Source organism: Pleurodeles waltl, chromosome 4_1, assembly GCF_031143425.1.
Source record: "Pleurodeles waltl isolate 20211129_DDA chromosome 4_1, aPleWal1.hap1.20221129, whole genome shotgun sequence".
Lineage (NCBI taxonomy): Eukaryota > Metazoa > Chordata > Amphibia > Caudata > Salamandridae > Pleurodeles > Pleurodeles waltl.
The window spans coordinates 1,008,182,019-1,008,209,013 of NC_090442.1; the positions used below are offsets into that span (position 1 = coordinate 1,008,182,019).

At 46.4% G+C, this 26,995-nt stretch overlaps 1 protein-coding gene across 5 annotated transcripts in view; it reads right to left on the bottom strand.

Moving 5' to 3' along the window:
* The window catches only part of KMT2E (lysine methyltransferase 2E (inactive)), a 1,466,695-nt gene that overhangs the window by 85,267 nt on the left and 1,354,433 nt on the right, over positions 1–26,995 (bottom strand). For all 5 annotated transcript variants that reach the window (XR_011202375.1, XM_069229869.1, XM_069229870.1 and 2 more), the window contains one exon: positions 22,317–22,615. Coding sequence is in view for 4 of the 5 variants with exons in the window: in XM_069229869.1 (XP_069085970.1) it covers positions 22,317–22,615 (299 nt within the window). In the remaining variant the exon portion in view is untranslated. The remainder of the gene's footprint in view (positions 1–22,316; positions 22,616–26,995) is intronic.

Sequence of the window (26,995 nt, forward strand, 5' to 3'; positions counted from 1 at the left end):
TGGCATTCTTTCTTAGGAGGGCGAGAGCCTCCTTGCGTAGCAAGGTGAGATGAGCCGGATTGTGTTTGGTTGGTGGCAAGTGTGGTGGAGGCTGCTTGAAAAGGAGAGAATATCCATGTTCGACAATATTGAGCACCCATTTGTCTCTTGTGATAGAGTGCCACTCGTGAAGATGAGCAATAATACTTCCCCCCACCGGAGTGGTGTACAGTGTCGAGGGAAGCGAGACTTCATTGCTTAGTGGGTGCTTTTGGAGTGGACTGTTGAGGTCTACTTGACCCTCGCTCCCTTGTGTTTCTTCGCTGAAACAGAGGGCGTCCCTGTCGTTGCTGAGACCTTTGCGACCAATGAGGGGTTTGAACCCTCTGTTGGAAAGGGCGTCTATCGTACGGTCTGTACCTCCGCCTGAAATCTTTCCTTCTTTCGAGGCCTACCGCCTTCATGGTATCCACCTCGGTCTTCATGCGGGCCATCTCTTCGTCTGCATGGGCACCGAATAGAGAATTCCCGGCAAATGGGAGATTCAGGATACGTTGTTGTGCCTCCTGTTTCAAGCCAGTGAGCCTCAGCCAGGAAGATCTCCTCGCACAGATACCATGTGCGTACCCATGAGCCGCCAAATCCGCCCCATCCGCTGCCGCGCTGATAACTTGGTTAGATACCAGGCATCCTTCCTGTAGAATCTCTTGGAAATCTTGCCTGTCTTATCTGGGCAGTTTTTCTGTAAATCTACTGAGGGAATCCCACAGAGAACGATCGTACCTGCCCAGGAGCGCAGACGCACTAGAGACCTTCATTGCTGAAGCCGCTGTCCCGCACATCTTTCTTCCCAGAGAGTCTAAATGCCTGCTCTCTTTATCCGGGGGTACCGTGGATGAAGATGCCACCGAGTGGGTCTTTCGGGCGGCAGCTATGATCACTGAGTCTGGTGGCGGATCCTTCCTAAGGAATAAAGGGTCTTGCTCTGGAGCCTTGTACTTTTTAAGAATCCGAGCCGGGGCAGACTTAAGCGAGGCTGGGGCCAGAAAAGTGTCCATGGTCGGCTGCAACAAACCAGGCACTAGAGGCAGCAACTTTTTCGACGCTGATCTCTGTTGTAGTGTCTCAAAGATGATTGATGAGGAGGTAGATGGTTCTGGAACCTCTATATTGAGTTTCTGTGCTCCTCTTAGCAACACCTCGTTGAAAGTGGTTATGTCATCCACTGGTGAGACTCTAGCAGGTGGTGAATCTGTAAGAGTAGGTGAGTAACGCCCGACAGAAGAACCTGATGAAGACCAAGAGGGTGATCTTCTTGAGCGCGACCTGGATCTCCGTTGAGAGCGAGATCTGCTGCGGGACGCTGTAGCCGAGCGCCTAGGCCTCGCGGTCGGCTGTCGAGGAGCTGAACGAGCCCGTTCTGCCCCGGCTGTCGGCGATGGCGTTCTTGGCGGGGAGGCAGTGGGTGAATACATTCGCGAATATTGCGAATCTGGGGAGGCCGCTGGTCTGTTGAGGCTCTCCAGCCATCTCGGAGATAGGTTGATGGGCGAGACATGCCCAGGAGATGCTCTTGACCGAGAAGAGTCGCTCGGTATGGAGACCACTGGAGACTGAGCTTTGTCTGGCGAGAGGCGATGTTCTGCTCCCTGTTGGACAGGTAAAACCTGCGTCGACGTCGATGGCTGTTTCGACGTCGAAGGACGCCCAGTCGGTTGGTCCTGCCTCGACGTTGATTGCCTCGACGTTGAGTGCCTTGACGTCGAACGGCGTTCCTTGGACCTCGACCTGCTCGCCGTCGTGTGCCTCGACATGGAGCGATGGGAGGTTGACGGCGGATGTTTCCCGTGCCGTCGTGGAGATCTCGACGTCGTGTGTCCTGACGTCGGGGGGCGCACAGCCTTTGGCGGCGACCGGGCATGCCGGCGGTGGCTCGACGTCGATCGGCGGGCTGCCGTCGACGGAGACCTGCCCCTGCTCTGATGTTCCCTCGACGCCGTTCCCTTCGACGTCGGGTGCGTCGCCGTCGACGGCGATCTATGCCGGTGGGACGGTGGTAGCGACGACGTCGACGGTGAACAAACAGGTATTTTCCTACCTGTCGACGTCGACCGGGCCATTCTCTCCTGAGAATGGCCTTCTGGATGCCTGGGGAGTGAGGAGGACGATGTTCTTTTCCTCTCCTGAAGCCCATGAAGTCGGATCTTCTCTCTGTCTTTCAGAGTCCTCCTAGACATGTTCTTACAGTACTTACAAGTGTCAGGGCAGTGACTCTGAGGCAGGCACACTATGCACAGAGAGTGGGGATCTGACTGGGCCTTCTTCTTCCCACAAGCAGGGCATTTGACAAAAAGAGAAGGCATTTTTCTGTCAGAAAAAACCTTCCTAGCTCAGACAAAGATGTTACTTGTCGAGTGAAAAGTGAAAAAACGCTTTTTTAAAGAATTTTTCTGAGGAAAACTCAGAAAAACTGAGAGCTCAATGCTCCAGGATCCTCTCAGAAGAAGCCGGAAAATAGAACTGACCTAACTGTGAACCAACTGTCACCTTTCCTTCACCCCTGAGGCATGGTGGGATACTGGAGGTGCTCAGGGTCTTAAAGGCACAGTGCCAAAGTTTTTATGGTTCTCCTGTGTTAACCTACATGCAGCCTATTGGCTAAGAATGCTTCATTGTTTTTCAATGCAGTTTTCTCTATTTTTTCACTAGAGTTTGCTACTGCTTACTTCCCCAAGCCTAGTTTTAGGAGCTTGGGTACTTATTTATGCTCTATTGTAGTATTTAAAAAAAAAAAAAAAAAAAAAACTTCATAGAAATAAAGCATTTTAGCCTGTTTTTAACATGATAGCCTGCATGACTGTTTGTTACACATGTATAATGTGTATATATTTTATATATGCTCCGGGGTCCCCGCACAAGGGCGGGAATATTCAATGTTTATGACTATTGATGAGGATCCCCTGGAAGAGAATGGATTATGCAAGGAGGGCACCATCTGTGCCCTTCAAAGCATTTCCAGAGGCTCTGGGAGGATAACCCTCCCATGCCTGTAACCCCTATTTCCAAAGGGAGAGGGTGTAACACCTCTCTCCTAAAGGAAATGCATTGTTCTGCCTTCCTGGGATTGAGCTGCTCATCCTCCAGGAGGGCAGAAGCCTGTCAGTGAGGTGGCAGCAGCTGGGGCTGCAGTGAAACCCTCAGAAGGCTGGTATGGCAGTACTGGGGGGTGGCAATGTGGAGCCCCCAGGGTGCATGGAATTGTGCAACCAATACTGGAATCAGTATTCGGGTACTATTCCCAGTTGTTAGACACCTTACATGGCCATATTCAGAGTTACCACTGTGAAGCTATCCATAGGTATTGTCCTATGTGCAGTGCACACTTTAAATAGTGTCCCTGCACTCAGGAACTCTGGGAAAATGGGTCTGGACAACGTGGGGGAATCTCTGCTAGTGCAGGGGTGTCCTCACACACAGGTACTTTGCACCCAGCCTTCAGGGTCTTAAGGTCTGACATTCAGGTGACTTAAAAGTGACCTGATGCAATGAAAATGGCTGTGAAAAAGTGCATGCACTACTTCACACAGGCTACAATGGCAGTCCTGGAGAAGCCTTGGTATGGGCTCCTTTTGGGTGGCAAAAGAAATGCTGCAGCCCATAAGGATCCTCTGGAACCCCAATGCCCTGGGTACCTATGTACCATATACTAGGGACTTATAAGGGGGGTCCAGCATGCCAATTTGGAGTGAAATACTGGGCTACCAGTATGTAAGTACAAATTTGGAACCAGAGAGAGCATAAGCACTGGAGTTCTGGTTAGCAGGGCTCCAGTGACACAGTTAAGCATACTGACAAAAACAGTGAAACGGACTGACAAGTAGGCAACAAACCATGAGCACTGGGGTCCTGGCTAGCAGCATCCCAGTGACACAGTTGAAACACACTGACAAACATGCCAAAAATGGGGGTAACCATGTTAGAAAGAGGCTACTTTCTCATAACCTGAAAGCCTCAAGACCTTTACTTCATTAAGTGTTCTGTCTGGTACGAGAAGCTGTATCATCTCTTTGCTGTATTGGTAGAGGGATTTTTGAAGTTATCTTTTTATGTCAGTGAGTCAAAGTAGTGCTTTGAGGGTGGACGTTATGCAATTGCTTGGTTTCAAATCGAAGCATGGTTCTGGAATCTTTTTTTGACACTTGAGCAGTAGTACAGGGAGTGCAGAATTATTAGGCAAGTTGTATTTTTGAGGATTAATTTTATTATTGAACAACAACCATGTTCTCAATGAACCCAAAAAACTCATTAATATCAAAGCTGAATATTTTTGGAAGTAGTTTTTAGTTTGTTTTTAGTTTTAGCTATGTTAGGGGGATATCTGTGTGTGCAGGTGACTATTACTGTGCATAATTATTAGGCAACTTAACAAAAAAAAATATATACCCATTTCAATTATTTATTATTACCAGTGAAACCAATATAACATCTCAACATTCACAAATATACATTTCTGACATTCAAAAACAAAACAAAACAAAAACAAATCAGTGACCAATATAGCCACCTTTCTTTGCAAGGACACTCAAAAGCCTGCCATCCATGGATTCTGTCAGTGTTTTGATCTGTTCACCATCAACATTGCGTGCAGCAGCAACCACAGCCTCCCAGACACTGTTCAGAGAGGTGTACTGTTTTCCCTCCTTGTAAATCTCACATTTGATGATGGACCACAGGTTCTCAATGGGGTTCAGATCAGGTGAACAAGGAGGCCATGTCATTAGATTTCCTTCTTTTATACCCTTTCTTGCCAGCCACGCTGTGGAGTACTTGGACGCGTGTGATGGAGCATTGTCCTGCATGAAAATCATGTTTTTCTTGAAGGATGCAGACTTCTTCCTGTACCACTGCTTGAAGAAGGTGTCTTCCAGGAACTGGCAGTAGGACTGGGAGTTGAGCTTGACTCCATCCTCAACCCGAAAAGGCCCCACAAGCTCATCTTTGATGATACCAGCCCAAACCAGTACTCCACCTCCACCTTGCTGGCGTCTGAGTCGGACTGGAGCTCTCTGCCCTTTACCAATCCAGCCACGGGCCCATCCATCTGGCCCATCAAGACTCACTCTCATTTCATCAGTCCATAAAACCTTAGAAAAATCAGTCTTGAGATATTTCTTGGCCCAGTCTTGACGTTTCAGCTTGTGTGTCTTGTTCAGTGGTGGTCGTCTTTCAGCCTTTCTTACCTTGGCCATGTCTCTGAGTATTGCACACCTTGTGCTTTTGGGCACTCCAGTGATGTTGCAGCTCTGAAATATGGCCAAACTGGTGGCAAGTGGCATCGTGGCAGCTGCACGCTTGACTTTTCTCAGTTCATGGGCATTTATTTTGCGCCTTGGTTTTTCCACACGCTTCTTGCGACCCTGTTGACTATTTTGAATGAAACGATTGATTGTTCGATGATCACGCTTCAGAAGCTTTGCAATTTTAAGAGTGCTGCATCCCTCTGCAAGATATCTCACTATTTTTGACTTTTCTGAGCCTGTCAAGTCCTTCTTTTGACCCATTTTGCCAAAGGAAAGGAAGTTGCCTAATAATTATGCACACCTGATATAGGGTGTTGATGTCATTAGACCACACCCCTTCTCATTACAGAGATGCACATCACCTAATATGCTTAATTGGTAGTAGGCTTTCGAGCCTATACAGCTTGGAGTCAGACAACATGCATAAAGAGGATGATGTGGTCAAAATACTAATTTGCCTAATATTTCTGCACTCCCTGTACGTTCAAGAGGGGATCACCAAGGTTATTTTGTGAAGATGAAACAGAGGAGGTTTTCACAAAACGGACCACATTGATTTGAGGTGGAAAAGAGTGTCTTTGCTAGGCTTGTCCTGTGGCATCTGAAAGGTAGGAGAAAAGGCACCAGAGCACCGGATCAGTAAAGTTGTCTTGAAATTAAGATGCCACCTACCGAGCTACATTCTGTATTGGGAGCCATTCGAGCAGTTTGCTACTCTGTAGGGGTCTTCAAACGCTTTTCCTCATTTGAGGTATATCTGAAGCACCTGCTGGTCAAAGGGTTGGGCCTCCAAGAGGCAGGATAGCAGGAAAATGTGGATGTTGGAAGGGAAGGTGTGAAAGTTTATTTGTGGAGATTTTCCAATTCATAGTCATATTGGGTTGAAGCTTTACTTAACTTTCTCAGTGTAATTGCTCATGAAATATGAGAACTAGGAAAGTTCCATTGGACAAACATCACCAGTTATGTGTCTGCGGTGGAAAAGAACATTCTAGTCAATATTGTCAAAAGCTCATAGCGGTTGGGAAGATCCGTCCTGGTCACTAACAGGTCCTCCCTTATGTATTATATTGTCCTTTTCTGGCATAACTGGAGTCATATTTAGAGACAGATTAGGATGGTGTTGGACTATAGATGTGCAGAATGTTTTGAGGTCACAAAAATTCCTAAAGGATTGCGGAAGCAGGATAGGCACAAAGAGGGGAAAAGGTTGACAGATTTTTGAGGATCAGTGCCATATAATTATACATTGTTGACGTAGTGAGGGACTTTTCCTGTGGTCATTGATGATAGAAATAAGTGAGGGGAGGCTTAGGTTCAGGAGTCTCACTTTATAAATGTCAATTTGTCACAAGGATTTTTAGTGGCTAAAAAAACATGTTATCGACATCAATTCTTGATAAGGGTAAAATCGCAGAATGGGCACAACCGTCTAAACTATGTTGTCTGGATCAGAACAGTTGATCATAGCACAATGTTTCTTTTAACAGAAGTGAATGTATTGCACACTAAAGACTCTAGGTTTTTATGAAGTTGAGTGATTGGAACATAAACTGGTTTGGTGCATGTTACTGTTTTGTTGTAGCTTCTATGTTAATTTGCAGTGTCGGTTATGTGGAGCAGGAAGTGTGACTTGATGTGCTGAAGCAAGAGGCCATGCAGCCTCGCAACTTTATTAGGCCTACATTAGACTCAAATTGTTATTTCATCTGCTGGCTCTCAGGAAGGGTGCCCTTAAGTTTCATGTGGCTGAAATCAGTAACTTCTCCAACACTGAATGTATTATATATTCACATCCTTGAATCATTCCCCATTGTCAGGCAAGGAATCCATGGTACATTATTATAGAAATGAAGTGTATAGAAATATACAGAATAAGTATACAATGCTAAAGGGCCACAGGCCTGAAATACTATAGTATCTTTGCTACACATCCACCTCATTTGAAAGAATCCAAACCTCAGATATTGAGATGGAAACTTAAGCTCTCCATTCACCCGCTTCCCCACCATAGCTCAAATTTCTACTGCATGTCATGTGTGAGGGAGTCCCTTTAAAAAGCTCTTCTCTGACCCTTCAGTGAACCTTAAATTGTTACTTTTTTGGTCTATCCTGGATTTTAACTAGTCCCTTTTTCAGCAACGGAGGTTCTGAATCTTGTTTTTAGGGAAAATTGCTATTTTCTGGACCAGGGAGACTTTTGTCCTGACTGACAACCAACTGTCACCATGGCTGACAGAGAACAGAAGTCTCTTTTTAAACCTTGTTCATCTTGTGGTAATAAGATGTACCCAGGTGATCTGCATTCACAGTGAATTTATTGCCGTTATCCAGATCATAAGGCATCAGAGTGTGATGTCTGTAAGACTTTTTCCAACTAAAACTCTTAAGGAAAGAGAAAGGAGGGTGGTATTATTTCACATGGATTATGATAATTTTACTCCCTCTAAAGGATATGCCTCCTCTTCAGGGGAGATATCCATGAAAAGTGCTTTCCAAACACTTCCACGAAGGCAGCACACACAAGGTGAATTGTACAGTTTCCTGAGAATGATTTATTTGGTACAGTGCTTTCAGCTACTTCTTCTGGTAATTCACAGGATAAGCATATCTATAGACACTGTAGAGAAGATCAAACAGGAGTGAAGAAGAGTCGACGATGACTCTTCTGTTGACAACTGTCATACTGTTGACACCGAAATCATCATTGACAAGGATACTGTAGACGACTACTCTGTCAAGAGTGAATTTAAGAGAAACCATTTTTTCACCATTAAATGTGTCAAGTTTACCTCTATCTCAAATAATGCAATCAGACCACGAAAAGGAGGCTAGTGATTATTCATCTATTACAGCTTACAGCCTAACTCATTTGGATGTAAGAGATGTCTCAGATTTTGGAAAAGAAATGTAAGATGATGAACCCTACAATGAATTTGTTTATCAGCAAGATTATAAGTTTCAAACTACTCAAATTGATATGAGAGAGAAACCACCAAGATTTTATAGGGAGCCAAATTTGGTTCAAGTTCCGATGGCTTTTTTTTTTTTTAAATCAATGTTGCAACAGATGATGGATACTTTCACTAAGTTATTTTCACAGCAATCAGCTCATAATCCTAAAATCGTGTTACCTGCTAATCCCATTCTGCCACCCTCTTGCCGGTTTCACCCCCTTGGCAACCGTTGCTACTACCTTCTCCTCCACTACCAAGGGACCCGTCTTTCAGACTGTTCACAGATAGGATATGGATGATGTTAGCCCGAATGGTTCGGAAGAACGAGTTACTTACCTTCGGTAACGACTTTTCTGGTGGATACATTAGCTACCTGTGGATTCCTCACCTAATGAATACTCCCATGGCGCCAGCATTCGACGGAAATCTTCTTACTAGTCTCTGCACGTCGACGAGGACGTCACTCCAGCCCACGCGACGCCGTCTGACGTCATACAGGCAATAAGAGGTCCTCGACGACGTGCGGACGTCAGTACCAATCATTTTTTACGTGCATGAGAACAACCAGGCAATGCAATGAAAGAGCAAGGCAACATCCCATTACATTGTAAAAATACACAACATTGCATGAATAACTGTAAATCTTTTTTATATATATATATAACTCTCTCCTTTTAAAATATATATATACACATCAAGTATATACACAAAGATATATACATATATAAATATATTATACACAACATCTATTGCACCCTCGAAGACCAAGAGGAGCGCACTCAAGGATTACTTGGTAAGACCAGAAAGGCAACGGGGAGGCGGGTGGGACCGTGAGGAATCCACAGGTAGCTAATGTATCCACCAGAAAAGTCGTTACCGAAGGTAAGTAACTCGTTCTTCTGATGGATACAACTACCTGTGGATTCCTCACCTAATGAATAGAGTCCCAAAGCAGTACCACTCCCGGTGGTGGGTGCCGAAATGGTCAAACCAAGAAATCCTGCAGCACTGACCGTGCAAAATGGCCGTCCCTTCTAACCTCAGAATCCAAACAGTAATGTTTTGCAAAAGTGTGAAGGGACGACCAAGTTGCGGCCTTGCAGATGTCGACCACAGGAACACCTCTGGCCAAGGCCGAAGTGGCCGACTTAGCTCTGGTGGAATGAGCTCTAATGCCCTCAGGAGGATCCTTCTTTGCCAAAGCGTAACATATTTTAATGCAAAGAACAACCCACCTGGATAGTGTTCTCTTGTGGACTGCCTTTCCTCTCCTCTTGCCCACGTATCCAATAAACAGCTGATCCTCCAGCCTGAAATCCTTTGTTCTATCAATAAAGAAGCTCAACGCTCTCTTTGGGTCCAGACGGTGCAGTCTTTCTTCCTCTTTGGAAGGATGAGGCGGAGGATAGAACGTGGACAAAGTAATTGCCTGAGCCAAATGGAAGGGTGAAACAACCTTCGGGAGGAAAGCAGCCTTGGTCCTCAACACCACCTTATCCCCATAAAAAGTTGTATAAGGGGGCTTTACTGATAAGGCCTGCAACTCACTCACTCTCCTTGCTGATGTTATAGCTATCAGGAAGACTGTTTTTAAAACCAAATACCTTAAGGGGCAAGAATGCATAGGTTCAAAAGGGGACCCCATAAGGAAAGTCAGGACCAAGGACAAATCCCATTGCGGCATAACGAATGGCTTTGGAGGATATTTATTTAGAAGACCTTTCAAGAATCTGATAACAATAGGGGATTTAAATAAAGATGGTTGGTCTGGAAGACATATGAAGGCTGACAAGGCCGATAAATAACCCTTAATGGTAGCCACTGCACAACCTTTCTGCGCTAGAGACAGAGCAAAAGACAAAACGTCCGATAGATGAGCATGCAAAGGATCAATCTGCCTCTCTCCACACCACGCAACAAATTTAGACCATCTATTAGCGTAGATAGATTTAGTGGAGTGTCGCCTGGCCGCTAATATAACATCCACTACCTCAGGTGGGAGAGAGAAGGAACTCAGGTTGCCCCGTTCAATCTCCAGGCATGTAGGTGCAGACTCTGGAGGTTGGGGTGTAGAACCTGCCCCTGCGACTGCGAGAGGAGGTCTGCCCTGAAAGGGAGACGGAGCGGAGGGCACATTGAGAGTTGGAGAAGGTCGGAGTACCATACCCTCCTTGGCCAATCCGGAGCTATTAGGATGACTAGAGCCCGGTCCTGGCGAATCTTACTCAATACTCGAGGAATCAAGGGTATGGGAGGAAACGCGTAAAGCAACTGGCCGCACCAGGTTATTTGAAACGCGTCCCCCAATGTTCCCTGCATCGGATACTGGAGGCTGCAGAATAACGGACAATGCGCGTTCTCTCGAGTGGCGAACAGATCTACCCGAGGAAACCCCCACCTCTGGAAGATTAAACGGACTTGATCTGGATGGAGACGCCACTCGTGGTCTGCCGAGAAATGGCGACTGAGACTGTCCGCACGCACGTTCAAGACTCCGGCCAGATGGTTTGCTATCAAGCAAATCTGATGGTCCTTTGCCCAGGACCATAGTCGAAGAGCTTCTCTGCAGAGAAGGTACGACCCCACTCCTCCCTGCTTGTTTATGTACCACATCGTGGTAGTATTGTCCGTTAGGACCTGTACCGACTGACCACGAAGGGAAGGGAGGAAGGCCTTGAGAGCCAGACGTACAGCCCGTAACTCTAACAGATTGATGTGAAACATCTGTTCCTCTGGAGACCAAAGACCTTTGATCTCCAGATCCCCCAGATGAGCTCCCCACCCTAGAGTGGAAGCATCCGTTATGACTGTGGCCACTGGTGGCGACTGCTGGAACGGCTTTCCTTGTGAAAGATTGTTGCTTGCAATCCACCACTTCAAATCCACAGCAGCATCTCTGGAGATCTTGACAGTACTCTCTAGATCCCCTTTGTGTTGAGACCACTGCCTTCGGAGGCACCACTGAAGAGCCCTCATGTGCCAGCGAGCATGCGTGACCAACAGAATGCAGGAGGCAAACAGACCGAGCAGACTAAGGACCTTGAGGACTGGAACTACCGCTCCATTTCGAAACATTGGAACCAAATCCTGAATATCTTGAATCTGCTGAGGCGGAGGAAAGGCCCGACCCAATGTTGTATCCAGTACTGCCCCTATGAACAGGAGGCGCTGAGAGGGCTCTAGGTGAGATTTGGGCTCGTTCACCGAAAAACCCAGGTCGAACAACAACTGGGTTGTTGACTGCAGATGATGCGACACAAGCTCCGGGGACTTGGCTTTGATCAACCAGTCGTCCAAGTAAGGGAATACTGCTATCCCCTTCCTTCTGAGCTCTGCCGCAACCACCGACATCACCTTCGTGAAGACTCGAGGTGCTGAAGTAAGACCAAACGGAAGGACCGCAAACTGATAGTGCTGCGATCCCACCACAAACCGGAGATACTTCCTGTGTGACTTGAGTATCGGAATATGAAAGTAAGCATCCTGCAAGTCGACAGACACCATCCAGTCTTCCTTGTTCAACGCCAAGAGCACCTGTGCTAGGGTCAGCATCTTGAACTTTTCCTGCTTGAGGAACCAATTCAAGATCCTCAGGTCCAGGATTGGTCTCAAACGACCATCCTTCTTGGGAATCAGGAAATACCTTGAGTAACATCCTCGACCCCTTTCCTGCTCTGGGACCAACTCCACCGCGCCCTTGGAAAGGAGGGCTTGTACCTCCTGTTCTAGCAACAGGAGGTGTTCTTCTGAACAATAAGAAGGACGGGGCGGGATGAGGGGCGGGAACTCCCGAAAGGGAAGGGTGTAGCCTTTTCCCACAATACTGAGAACCCAAGTGTCCGTTGTAACAGTCTTCCATTTGGTGAGAAAATGCTGTAATCTTCCCCCTACAGGAGAGGAGTGAGTGGGGAATGGTGGAAGCCTAAGGCTGCTTCCCCTGCTGCACCCCGCCAGAGGATGAGGAAGAGGCAGAGTGCTGCTGAGAGGCTCCTCTGGTGCGGACCCTACCTCTCCCCCTAAAAGATCTATAGGGATGGTTAGAGGCAGGTTGCTGATATCTTCCCCGAAAGGAAGAGGAGGAAGAGCCACGCCCAAATCCACGAAACCTCCTGAAAAATCTGGAAGAGGCCGTGGAAGAAGGAGCTTGGAGCCCTAACGACTTAGCCGTGGCCCTGCTTTCCTTAAAACGTTCCAAGGCCGAATCAGCCTTGGCTCCAAACAGTTTGTCCCCATCAAACGGGAGATCCAACAATGTGGACTGTACATCCGCAGAAAAGCCAGAGTTACGGAGCCAGGCCTGTCTCCTTGCCACCACAGTTGTGCCCATTGCTCTGGCTACCGAGTCGGTGGTATCCAGTCCCGTCTGGATAATCTGGGTCGCAGCAGCCTGGGCATTTGAAACAAGATCCAAAAGACCCTGGGGAATCTCTGTAAATGATGAGGAAATGTCATCCATCAGAGCATGAATATACCTCCCCAGGATACAGGTTGCATTGGTGGCTTTTAACGCCAGACTGCAGGCCGAAAAAATCTTCTTGGACTGCGCCTCTAGTTTCTTAGAATCTCTGTCCCCAGGCACCGTCGGGAAAGAACCAGGCGCTGATTTGGATGAACAGGAGGCCTGCACCACCAAGCTCTCCGGCGTAGGGTGTCTAGATAGAAAACCAGGGTCAGTCGGAGCCGCCCGATACCTCCTGGCCACGGCTCTGTGAACTGCTGGGGAAGATGCCGGCCTCTTCCACACCTCTAACACCGGATCCAGCAGAGCGTCATTAAATGGCAAAAGAGGCTCCGCCGCAGCTGAGGCCGGATGTAGCACCTCTGTTAAAAGGTTTTGTTTAGCCTCCACCACCGGCAAAGGCAGGTCCAAAAAACTAGCTGCCTTCCGTACCACTGCATGAAAGGAAGCAGCCTCCTCAGTGTATTCTCCCGGGTACGAAAGATCCCACTCAGGGGAAGTGTCCAGCCCACTGGCCGACTCCAGACCACGCAGCCCATCACCCGAGTCCTCTAGCTCTCCTTCCTCCAGGGCTCGTTGGTACTCCTGCTCCTCTAATACACGGAGAGCACGTCTCCTCGAATGAAGCCGTTGTTCAATACGCGGAGTCGACAATGCCTCCGCCGAAGTCGAAGATCGGCGCCGATCTTCAGAAGCCACTGACGCCGCGTCCGGCGCCACAGGTAACTTCGGCGCCGACGAAAGAGGAGCTGAAGCAGATGGACCCACCGGAGTCACAGGCCGAAATCCCGACGTCGACGGGATGGAAATCCCCGGGGCCAATCCTTCTGAAGCCACCGGAGCGGCCACCGGCGCCGACACTGGCGCCGAGCCCACGTTCCCAAAAGGGAGAAAGGGCATAAAGGGTGCCGGCCGAAGAGGCGCAGGATCACCCAATGAAAAGGCCTAAGGCCCAGCCAAAGCACCCCCTGGAGCCATCTGTTGGAAGATGGCATACATCGCATTCAAGAATGCGGAACTATCGGCTCCAGGGGTGGGAAAAGCCGGATACTGGGGTGCCTGTCTCGGAGGCGACCCCGACGCCGGCCTCGACGTCTGCAACGCCGGAGAAAACACCTGAGGCTCCAAAACCTCAATCACCGACGCCTGTCCAGGTGAAGTTGGAGACGCCGGAGAGGGCAACGGCGTCGAAGGATGCGCCGTAACCGTGGGACTGATCTCCCATGTCCTTCGGCGCCGATCCGAAGACCTGGAACGAGTCTCCTTCGAATGACGCCGAGATTCTCTACGGCGCCGGGAGTCTCGATGACGCCGATGTCTTGGAGAAGAAGACTTCTTGTGATGCTTCTCCTTCGATTTCGCCATAAACAGCTTCGCCTCACGTTCCTTGAGGGCCTTTGGATTCATGTGCTGGCATGAATCACAAGTCGAGACGTCGTGGTCGGAGCTCAAACACCAAAGGCAATCGGAATGAGGATCCGTCACCGACATCTTGCCCCCACACTCACGACAAGGCTTGAATCCAGACTTTCTCTGCGACATTATTACCACAGCGAAAGACTACGCAGCAAAAATACACTGTAACCACAAAAGTAACAGTTGCTCCCTCGAAGATAACCGTTTCGAATGCACGGAAAAAAGGGAACTGACGTCCGCACGTCGTCGAGGACCTCTTATTGCCTGTATGACGTCAGACGGCGTCGCGTGGGCTGGAGTGACGTCCTCGTCGACGTGCAGAGACTAGTAAGAAGATTTCCGTCGAATGCTGGCGCCATGGGAGTATTCATTAGGTGAGGAATCCACAGGTAGTTGTATCCATCAGAATGTTCAGATATGGATGGAAAGGAGGGTGAACTTCCCCAACATAATGGAGGACAAGATGATAGCAGAAGGGAATTATTTGTCCCAAATGGAAATGATGATGGACCAAATCCACAGGATTCTACAGATGACATCTCTAAATTTCAATTGTTAATAGAAACAGCTGCCAAGAAATCCAACCTACCAATAATGTCTGCATTTCAAAACATGTTTTCTTTATGACTTTAAAGAACAACCTCACAAGTTTGTTAAAACCATAAGCATTCTTGATTGTCTGGTCCGAAAGTTTTAAATTAATGAAGACACCGGCTACAGTTCCAATGGTGATACCTCACCTAGAGATAAAATATTAGGCTCCAAATTCAGCTCTGACTTGTCTCACTGATCATACAAAACTGGATTCAGTCATTTTTTCAGCAGCTCAGAAAAGAACCAAGACATCTTGAATGCCATTCTCTGATCCTCCAGACAAGGATAGCAAATGCACTGATAATCTGGGCTGAAAAATTTAATCTACGGCAGTGACCTCAATTAAGAGAGCCAATGCCCTGGAAATTCTAGGTCTCTATGATCGCCAGATGTTGCATGACAGTGCTCCTTTACTGGAACCTACTTGTGGAGATAAAAGGGAAGCGGCGAGAATGATCCTAAAAAAGGGGGAGCTTCTCTCTGCCTTCATTATTGATGCAGAAATGGATGTCTCGAACGCAGGTTCTTGCCAACTGGTAAGAGGTGCTGTACTAAAACAAGACTTATTAAGTTCTACTACCCCTCATACTGATGTCCAATCCAAAACTCTGCAAATGTCTTTTGACTGTCTCACTCTCTTTGGCAAGCATCTGGAAGAGGCTATGCATGGTTTTAAAACTAACACTGACACATCAAAGACTTAGCTATCTAGACTAATACCTTAGCCATATCTATAAGGCATACGTAAGATGCTCTACGCAGAGCAGTGAATATACCATATTGGTACTAACTCTTGAACACAAAGCCCTTCTTCAGAGGAAAAGAAGATAAAATAAAATAAAATACCTTGTTCCATCAGGTATTAAACCCAATAAGGCTGCAAATAAATACTTCCCAATTTTATAAAGGAAAAGCTGTCATCGACAGTCCTTAAGTATATACTTAAGAAGGTGAACTAGGGTAATAATCAACAGGAATCATAGAACTCCATTCTGACATGGGTTCTATAAGAGTAATAAGATATCAAAATAAATGCCCTCTTTACTACTCGAAAAATTCAGAAGTAAGGAACCTGACAGTACAGTAAAAGACATTCTAAGAGTCTCAGTCCCTTAGACCATCCCTTAATGAAGAATCTGCATGAATGCTGAACAGGTGGGCATCATCAAAGGGCATGTTCTCCAATGTGGGCTGTACAAGACCTGAAAAACCAGATTGGAATAACCAGGCACAACGGCACAGCACTACTGACTGAGCCATAGCTCGACCCACTGACTCTGTGGTATCCATACCACTTTTAATCAAACATTTTGCTGCTTCTCGCCCATCCTTGATTATTTGTACTAGAGAGCTCCGGGTTTCTTCTGGAAGCGAAGGCAGCAGGTCTGCCACTGAATCCTAGAATACATGAAAGAAACAACCCAGAACACAAGATGTGTTTAAAGACCGCAAGGCACAGCTGGCGGAGGATAAAATATTTCTCCCACAAGTTCCTACCCACCTAAATTCCCTGTCTGCTAGAACGTTAGGGAGGTTGTTGGGTTCAGAGTAAGCTGTAGCAACCTACAACACAAAACTTATGGAGTCGGGTGACGGATCAAACAGACTGGGTCTCCGGGGATCAGGCCGGTCTCTGTGGGCTATGGACCGTTCCACAGGGGCACCCATAACAGGTGCAGACCAAGCCTCTAACAAAAGGTCATATAGTGCTTCATTATGGGGCAGTACAGGTTCTACCCCTGTTTATCCATGGTGAACACATTTATCAATGGATCTGTAGTTACCTCAACAAAAGGGAGCTGCCAATTTAGAACTTAAGCTGCCCTTCTCAACATATCAGCTAAGGAGAAGCTTACCACAGTAGCAATACTAGGTGGGTAAATGATGTCAGAAGCAGGTGAGGACTCAAGGCCACTAGCCTCACCCAGCTCTGTCAGCCAATTACGCTCATAAGTAGGCTGGACAGTGTTTACCACAGGGTTCCTAATCCCCAGTTCTCCTCCTTTACCTCCAACATGTTGTTCTCCAGAGTGAAAAATAGCAAAGGGCTGTACAGGAAGAGGAGGGACTATGTCCAAGCCATCCAGTGTCGCTGGCACCATATTCAATGTCGTCCAGTGTTCGAGAGCTTGATCAGTTCAGCAGCCCCGACGTCACAGGTGATAGTGGCTGATTAGACCCTGTTTGCACAGGTGGGAGCCCCAAAAGGCTGTGACCCGGCACGGATCCAGAAAGCATGGTTTCAGTTAGGACAACTCTTGCCTCCTTTGGGCTCAAAAGTGCACCAGAGGGAGGTGAGGGCCTAAAGAAGGAGTGAGGGGAATTATAATATTTCCTTATCTGGGCCATAGTGGCCCCGGCTCCAAGAAATTCAGGGAGGTGCAGGGTGAACTCTGATTATTCCGCCACTAAAGGTTGGGAGATGGCATCGGAAATGCCGGACTTGCACACCTTTGACCGTTTGTGTTTCACGGTCTTCTCCCTTGACAACAAAGTCGACAAACCTTTGCAAGAATGGCTCCTGGATCGGTTCCACTCCTGAGACCCTGAAGGAGGTAATAACAACGCAGGACCTACGCCAAGTGCGCTGCCAACATTTTCATCCAATGTTCTCTTAATGCCCACGGTCGAAGTCGACAACAGAAGCCACATTCCTCAGAGTCATGGTGCTCCTCGAGACACCACATACAAATAGTATGTGGGTCCATGACTGACATCTGTCTGCCACAGGACCCACAGGGCTTAAAACCCGAAGACATGTGAAAAAAGGCACACTGATTCCTCGACATGAATGTTGAGATACACCAAAAAAACTGCCTGTTACCTGCTACGGATCCACGTTGGAAGTGCGGAAAAGAAGGAACTGACATTGGTGCGTCGGAGGGAGGATTATATGGACTCTGTTAACGCAACATCCAGTGGCTGACATCGATACAGAGTCCCGCGACACCTTCCACCGGCCTGCAGATGTACTAGGGGGGAAAAAGTTTCCGGATCCAGTCTGGCGCCTGGAGAGAATTCAAAGATAAGGAATCTGCAGCTAGAGGACTATCAGATTGTTAAATTTAGTCAAGAGTGGACTCAAATTTTCTTTAGTCTGGGTCCATCTTGCTGCCATCTCGAGATTTAGAAGAACTGATAAATTAACACCTACTCTGTTTTCCCAAAGGAACATTAAACAGTTTAGGAAAAGGGTCTTCAGAGTATTTCCACCTCTTTAACATCCTCTGGTTCCATGGGAATTTAATATAGTCCTCAGCCAGCAGGTGTTATCTCCTTTTGGCCCTATACATAAAGCAGACTTTGTTTCTTGGAAAACAGCACTTCTAGCCCTAATATCCACCAGGCGAATGGGAGAGATTGAAGCATTTACCATCAGGAGCCTTTTCTCCGGTTCATCAAGGACAGGATAATTCAAAGAACCAACTCTAGATGCACTCCAAAGGTTCCAACTGACTTTCACCTAAATGAACCTGTCATTCTTAGATCTTTCTTTCCAAACCTATCTTCATTAGCAGAAAGATTGTTACATTCTTTGGACTTACTTACATGTCTCAAATGTCTATATAAACAAGACAAGGACATACGCACATCAGACCAGCTGTTTGTGTTGTTTATTCAACCACAAAAAGGACAAGCCTAGTCCAAACTGGGGATAGCTCTTAGCTCTCAGCCTGCATCACTTTCTGTCATGGCAAAGCCAAGCATCCTCTTCACGGAAAAGTGAGGGCACATTCCACCAGGGGCATGAAAAAGTGTGGAACTTTATGCTAGGGTGCTCTTCAAGGAAATGGAGTTCATGAACCACTACTGCCTAGATCTGAACACGGAAGCTGACAAAGCATTGGGGCAAGGAGTTCTGAGAAGCCTGTTTCATTAAAGGTGTGCCTGCTTCCTACGTTATTGTATTGCATTGGATTTATGTACTGCATGCTAATCGGATTCAAGCATGAGAATATATAAAAGATTAAATGGGGGTGAAGAAATGAGTTACTTACCTGTAACTCCAGTTCTCCAACATTGATATATTTTATATATTCACATGCAACCTTCCCTTCTCCCTGGTCAGATTCTCCACATATTGTATTGTCACACTTGTGCTTTTCATTCTGAGCTATGGTGGCCTCTAGGGGAAGTATGAGAGCTTAAGCTTCCACCTCACAGGCTGCAGTTTGGGTTCTTTCAAATGAAAGGGATGTGCTATTAAAGGTACTATGCTGTATTAGGCCTATGGCCTTTTTGCAATGTCCACTGTATGCTGTATATTTGTGTATGCTGTATATTTTTAGGCCAGGGTGGAGTCGTGGAGTTTCACTCTGCTGAGTTCCACAGAGACACTGAAAAACTCTGTGCGAATCCGTGGAGTTCTGCAGGCGGAGTATTTTTCCCTGTCACATATACTAATAACCCTATACGTTGATGGTGCAACTGCCCAGCATCTTATAATTAATTATTCATTCATACACATAAGCAGCGTGCAGTTAAGCTCTTATCTATAAAGGTACGCTCATCGGTGAATGGCAGCATGGCGGCCGGAGCTCCGCCCGCCAGTGTCACCAACCAGACACAAGCTGTAGAGCTAGACGCGCATCCTCCTGTCGAGCCTGTGTGGCCTGGCTCCGTTCCCAGACAGGCTGCTGTGCCCCCAAGGCCCCCGCATGCTGCTCCGTCTGACGCGAGCTTGCTGTACGTCTATCGACTCACTTCATTGACACCCCCCCCCACCTTCCCTTTTACTCCATTTTGTTCCCAACCTGCAGCCCCGACCTTCTTGGGACTCGGGAGGCATAATGCTGCTCAAGCACCCACACCGGTTCCCCTCGTGAAACTACGACAAAAGTAATACTAATACTACGCCATTTCCTGCTCAAAACAAAACGGAGGAAACAAACAGTCCAGCACATGTGGGTAAGCCTTGTCTTATCCTCTGCCATGACGGGGCCGGCAAAATCATTCCTGATAGTGCCCAGTTGTGAAATGGGGTGGGCGAACCTCTCGCTCCCACTATAAATATGGCTGCTTGAATCAATTTTCACCACAATAACCTGCACCGATGAAGATGCCACGCTTCCAGTTGTAAAGGAAGTTAATTTATTCCAATTGTGTGCTCTGGTGTGAGAGCGGTAGCAGTTAATTTACTGTTTCATCACAAGGCCAAGATCATTGTGAAGAAAGTATGGCACTTCCCATTTGTTATAAATTACTATTACCCTTTACTGTAACACGGAGTCAGGGGAATATTCTTCTAGGAGCTATTTGTCCAGCGGCTTTTTAATATTCGTCAAGTTTTTAAAGCTGAGAGCTTATTAAAGAGGGTGCTCTGTTATTGATGTAATCTAGATGCCTTTGGAAAAGCCAGTCGGCCCTTCTTTCCATGCGTAGCGCACTTGGCAAGAAAGATAGGGCTGGCTTCCAAACGGAAATTATGCATGGAAACAGCTTCCCCAGGAGACGTGTGGGTTGCGCAAAGACTCAAATGACCTCATCTGTATCTAACAACACTGCACAGTGCATCAACGCGCTTAATTATTATGGTCTCACAACTTCATTTTTCCCAGTGTGTGTGGGTTCTAAGTCTGGTAATAATTACATTTTTTTGTGATACCTAGATGCTCTGTGACGTTGGCACCTGTCTAGAAGAAATGTTTTCAGCAGTGTAGTACGCTCAAGTGTTTCCGCGTTATTTTATTTACTTTCTTGCAGGAGTGGAGTGGACCTCGCTGGGCCAGAAAGAAGTGAACTCAGAAACGAATGCAAGGAAGAGAGCCAGAAAATGAGGGAGCGTGAATCTAATTTAACAGAGGAACAGAAATTCCGTTTAATTATGCGCATATTGAGCCATGAGTGCCGGTAAATTCCGCCACACGGCGTAGGCGAAGTTTTTGCCCAATTCCCAACTACAAGTGGAGCGGCAAAAACTCTGTGAACTTCAACCGCGGAGAGGAGTCTACTGCCCAGGCCTAATATTTTTACACTGTTTATTGCTATATTAATGTACCGGGATTCCCAGCCTGACAAAGGAGAGTGATTCAAGCAAGTAAATATATAAAATATATCAATGTTGGAGCATTGGAGTTACAGATAAGTAACTCTTTTTGAACTTATAGTTTTATTTTCTGTTCATGAATGTAATTCTACACACGGGGAGGGAGGGAGGGAGTTCAACTGAGCACTGGAAGGGAGTACTCATTGATGGATGGGGTATGTGTGAGTTAATATTTTTGAACTGCCTACAGGAGTGTTAGAACTCTATTAGGTGACCGGTTTATGTTAGTGCAGAGCTCATTGTTTTTAAAGACATGATCTGAAATATATAAAAGATTAAATGGTGGTGAAGAAAATCTGATACTCGTCAACAGGGAGCAAAGAAAACAAGAGGTTGCCTTTGATCCTTGGAGTGGGTTCGTTCATCAATGAACTGAGTGAGGCCACTGCCATACATGGAAATCAATGATTTGTTTATCTTATGATCTGGTTAGGTTATCAGCCCAGATGTTCAGGTCAATTAGAGTATCAAAATCAACTTTCTGAAGAAAAAACATTTTTCTACAGAACAAATAAACTGACTGTAACAGACACTGCATTGCATTCGCAGTCTACTGCATTTTTTTTAATTTCGCTTTTTTGAATGAGAGAGCTCTCTTTCAAAAAGGTGCTCCAGAATGAAGGAAGAAATGTTCAGTGTTACAGATAAAGAAGACCCCATTATGGATAAATTGATATGTCCAGCAGAAAGAACTGCTAGTGTGCATTTGTCAGATGGAATTTGGATTGTGTTGCACCCGTCCTAGACACTGAGGCTGATCATTAACACATGATTAATCTTGTTGCGCCAGATTTTACTCAGGTTTCGGAAACCAGTAGAGCACCCCATTTCTATGAGGCATGCCACCTCTGATGTTCAACTCTTCTTCCCTGATATCTTTTCTTCAGTCCTCTAAATTGGCTTTTTACTCGGATAGACTTTTGCAGAACAGCAGGGTGTAACATAGCTGGATTTATGTTAACACTGTTTCTCTGTGTGGTTATGGAATCAGTTGAACGGAATTAACTTATTCCATCAACACCGAGGTATCTTCTTTCATCGATCAGCTGCTCTTCACCGAATACTAAAAATTTAAGGATTTTTAGGAAAAATTTCCTAGATTATGAGAAGTCCTATTAGGACAGAAACCAAGAAGAAAGCAGGGTGTGTCATGACCTAGTGACTTTTAAATGTAAAATACATGTGTGTTTAAAAACGTTAAAATGCACGAGTACAAAGTGCCCCATAGACCCTAAAGGACTACTCAAACGTGGCCTAAAGTATTCCCAGTCCTTCTAATCACCACAGCACAGCAAAAAACATGCTGGCAGAAGGATATTAAAGCATTTGCACTACATTAATCAAGACTATCCATCTCATCAATACTTCCCTTCATGCATAATTTAATATGGTATTACATTCCTGGATTATTCAGACAAGATGTAGGTGTAAGAATTATTTGCACAAATAATATGATTTTCTCATACCAAGAGCAGTGCCCATATGGTTTAGCTATTATTGACTGCATCTTTCGTTTCAAGTCTCAATACTGTCAAAGATAAGAAATGCATATTTAGGAAACTTACCACTTAACCACTGGCTCGTTTTTCTCAAGTGAAGAGTCTGGCTGATTTTCACATGCGTCCATTTCTTCTGACACATCCTTCTGAGTATGAACGGGCAGTTCTAAAGGCAAACTACTTGAGTTTTCATATTCTTCTACATGTTCACCACTAATACTACAACAGTCGCTTGCACTACATGTATCATTTGCATCTCCTTCAACAGCAGCATGAGGAAACAGGGACATCAGAGACAAATGCTCCAATTTTGAACCACTTTTTCTAGCTTCTCGTTGTCTTTTTCGATACTCTAACAAAGACACCTACAAGAACAAAAAAACACACACGTTGACAAAAATCAAGCATGGGGTTTAATGCAATAGAAATACACTTGCATGTCAATATAAAAAAGTTCAGTGGGTTTTTTATTTATGGTATAGCTACTTTCATTCTTCACTGACATCATTAAATGTTTAACATTGCATATACATTATCTCATACCTTTAGACCAGGCATAGCTTCAAACATCACCATCTTTAGTTTTGATCACTAAAATCATGGTTAGGCACCTGATGAAAAGAGATGAAAATGGCACCCTAAATAAAAAACGATTAAGTAAGGGAAAACTCATCTTATTTATACTGTTCTTCAATAGAATAAAATGTGTAGTTACAAGTGTTGCAGACGACTTCAAGCATCTATCAATTTTGGGCAATCTAAGAGATGGCCCACAGATTCCCATTGATGTTGGTGGGTACTCATGCTGAACCCACAGATTAGGCCTAATCGGGCAAAAAAACTCCTCTGGAAATTCTAGTTCTCTCTTGTTCTCTCAGTTTGGGAATACTGACCTTGACATGTCAGAATCAACATTGACTTGTACTAAGTGGTCACAGTCTAAAATGGCAAGCTAAGTTAAATATAATGAAATGCACTCAAATAATTACCAAGGGTTGGGATGTACAGGTTACTTACCTTCAGTAACACTATTTCTGGTGGATACAATAACCACAGATTTCTTACTTTGTTAATATTCCCAGGCACCACACTGGATATGAAAAATTCAAAGCAGTACTCCTGCGCACCAGTAGGTGGCACTGTATGACTCCGTGCTGATGCCATTCCCCTCTGGAAGTGACAAATGGAGCTGTATATAAGTGCCACTCATGTGCACTAAAGTCAGTTTCTTTTCTTAATGCGCTGTGCCCTCAGACGCATAACCAAGTGATCAATTAGGAAACCAATGTGCAGACTCCTCAAATGGTATCTTTAAAATAGAACAGACCATACTACAGACCGGGGAAGCAGGAGGGTGGCAAGGAAATCTGCATTTAGATAGAGCATCCACCAGAAAGAGCATTATATAGGGTATGTAACTTATTCTTTTGACAATACCGTAGACTCCTCACCTTGTGAATAGATAACAGAGCACTATCTCCCAAGGTGGTGGATATCTGAAATGGTTCAAACTAAAAAGTCCACCAAGAACCAGCAGTCAAAAGCAGACCTTGGAAAATTATAAAAATGTTACCAGACCTGCAGATCTAGTAACTTGAATGATCCACTCATCCTAAATATAGTGTGCCTGACCAAGTGGTCTCAAATTGTGTGATGCTAAGGAAACATTTTATTTCACTGAATTGCCTTTTTCTACATTTCACATGAGATCACCTTCAAATATGTGAGTTCAGCATGTCTGCTGTATAAAAAAAATATTTGATTTAATAATAGAGTATAGTTTTGCAGAATGTATAATAAGAATTTAGCCCATGTACAGGGTACACGTGACCCCTGACTTACTTCTAAGATCAAATAGCATTGTCATCAGGACGGGCACGGGAATGTTTCTCGTTCAAGTTTAAAAATGTACCCCGGTGAGCTGTTAGGTGGAGTCGGTCAACTCCGCGGGCATCGTTGGCATCGTGATGACATCGCAGTCGTATATAGGCGCCACCCCGGCGGGCTGACGCCAGTTTCTTTTCACGACTTTCCACGCCAATAGCACGGAGCCATGAAGAACACTGAGAATGGTGTGCCAAAACTAGGGCCCTTAGAGGGAAATACCTGTCCCTAGAAGGCAGTTCGCAGTGCGGGGAGGATGAGCGGGTTGGTAAGGAATCTTCAACTAGACTGTCTCTACCAGATATATTGTTACCGAATGTAAGTAGCTTCTATATCTGATAGAGACTTCTAGTTGCAGATTCCTTACCTTAGACTAGATACCCGAGCAATACCATCCCTGGTGGAGGGCTGCAAACTAAGATCACAACAAAAACTCCTGCAGGAGCGAACGGACAAAATAGCCATCCCCATGCTAGGAATGGTGGCTTTGACGAAAGAGCCTGAAGCTCATTAACTCCGCAAGCAGAGGTGATGTCAATCAAGAAAGCTGTTTTAAAGGTTAAGAGCTGTACAGGACAGTTGTGGAGAGTCTCGAAAGGGGCACACATGAGGTATGTGAGGACCAAGTTCAAATCCCACTGGGGCATGATGGACGGGAGGAAACATGTGAGAGAGCCCTTTAAGAAACCTCCCAACAATGGGAGATTTGAAAAGACAAGGTTGGTCTGGTAGCTATAAGAAGGCAGAGATGGCAGACAAATATACCTTGAGGGTGCCCAGAGCAAAGCCCTGCTTGGCAAGAGAGAGAATAAAGAGGAGAACCTCTGAGAGAGGCGCAGAGAGTGGATCAACAGAAATGTTGATACACCATGCCACAAATTTCTCCCAAAGACAGGGGTATACTGCTTTGGTGGAGGGACGCCTGGCTGGCAAGATGACATTACAGACTTCAGGGGGAAGGTCAAAAGTCACCAACTGTCGCCGCTCAATCTACAGGCTAGGAGGCTGGACAGGTTCGGGTGGATAACCGTCCCCTGCTGCTGTGGCAGAAGATCCTCCCAAAGGGGCATTCTGATCTGAGGATCGATGGCCATGCTCAATAGCTCAGGATACCAGACTCTTCGTGCCCAGTCTGGAGCCATCAAGATTACTTGGGCCCGGTCTTGCCTGATCTTCTTCAAAACTCTGGGCAGAAGTGGTATTGGCAGGCAGGCGTACAGGAGGTCTGAATTCAAGTCATGACAAAAAGCGTGGCCGAGCTAGTGCCGCCTTGTAAAACTCCAAAGCGCAAAACAACTGACATTGTGCGTTCTCTGCGGAGGAGATCTAACCAAGGCTCTCCCCACTGCTGAAAGAGACCTTGCACCACCTCCGGATGGAGACGCCATTCGTGATCGACTATACATCAAAAGCTGAGTTCGTCTGCACCGACCTTCAGAGAGCCCGCCAGATGTTGAACCACCAGGGAAATGCCCTGACGGTCCAGCCATGTCCAGAGGCAAAGAGCCTCTTGACAAAGGGTCCACGACCCCAATCCGCCCTGCTTGTTGCAATACCACATGGCGGTGGTGGTGTCGGTGAACACTTGCACCACTTTCCCTTTGAGAGAGGAAAGGAATGCTTTCAATGCAAGTCGGATCGCCCGGAGCTCCAAAAGGTTGATGTGGAGCCCAGAGGCCTCTGATCTCCGCCTCACCCATGTGGCTGCCCCACCACAGGAGTGACTCATCTGTCACTACTGTGAGATCCAGTTGGGGAAGGCAGAGGGCTCTGCCATTGACACAATCTGAATTTGACAACCACCACTGCAGGTCTTTCGCAGTTCCCTCTGAGATCTGAACCATGTCTGAGAGATTCCCCTGATGCTGCGCCTACTGGAACTTCAGGTCCCACTGCAGAGCCCGCATATGCCGTCTGGCATGGTGGACCAGCAGGATGCAGGAGGCAATGAGGCCCAGCAGCCTCAGAGTCATTCTCACTGAAATCCAGGATAGAGGCTGAAACATCGGTATAATAACCCAAATATCCTGCACTCACTTTTTGGGAGGATAAGACCAAAATTGCACTGTGTCCAGAACAGCTCAGATGAAACTGAGCGTCTGAGAGGGAGTCAGGTGCGACTTCTGCATGTTGATAGTGAACCCCAGCGAATGCAGGAGGTTTGCCATAGTCTGGAGGTGGGAGATGACTTTCAGGGGTGTGTCCGTCTTCAACAGCAGTCGTCGAGGTAGGGGAAGACTGGAACCCCTAACCTGCGCAGATGAGCTGCAACCACTACCATCACTTTTGTGAACACCTGAGGGGCGCTGGTAAGGCCAAAGGGGAGCACAGTGAACTGAAAGTGCTTGTGACCTACCACAAATCATAGGTAACGTGTATGGGCCAGCAGGACAGGAACATGGAAATAGGCGTCCTGCAAGTACAACGCTATCATCCAGTTTCCATGGTCCAGGGCAGAAAGTACCTGAGATAGGGTTAACATCTTGAACTTCTTCTTGAGGAAAAGATTGAGGGGTCGGAGGACTAGGATAGGGCAAAGACCCTTGTCCTTTCTGGGCACCAGAAAGTGGCGGAAACAGCAACCATGACCTACTTCTGGCACAGGGATCCTCTCTATGGCTCCCTTGGCCAGGAGAGCCTTGCCTTCCTCACGGACAAGTGCCAAATGATCCTCCGCTAGATGATCGAATGATGGTGGCATGGCTGGAGGAGAAGTCTCGAAGGGGAGGGAGCAGCCCCTTCAGACTATCTGTAAAACCCACCAGTATGTGGTAATGGATTCCCAGTGGGGCAGGTGATGGCGAATCCTGCCGCCAACTGGTCCCGGATGTCCCAACGGACTAGGAAGGTTTTGGGCGACC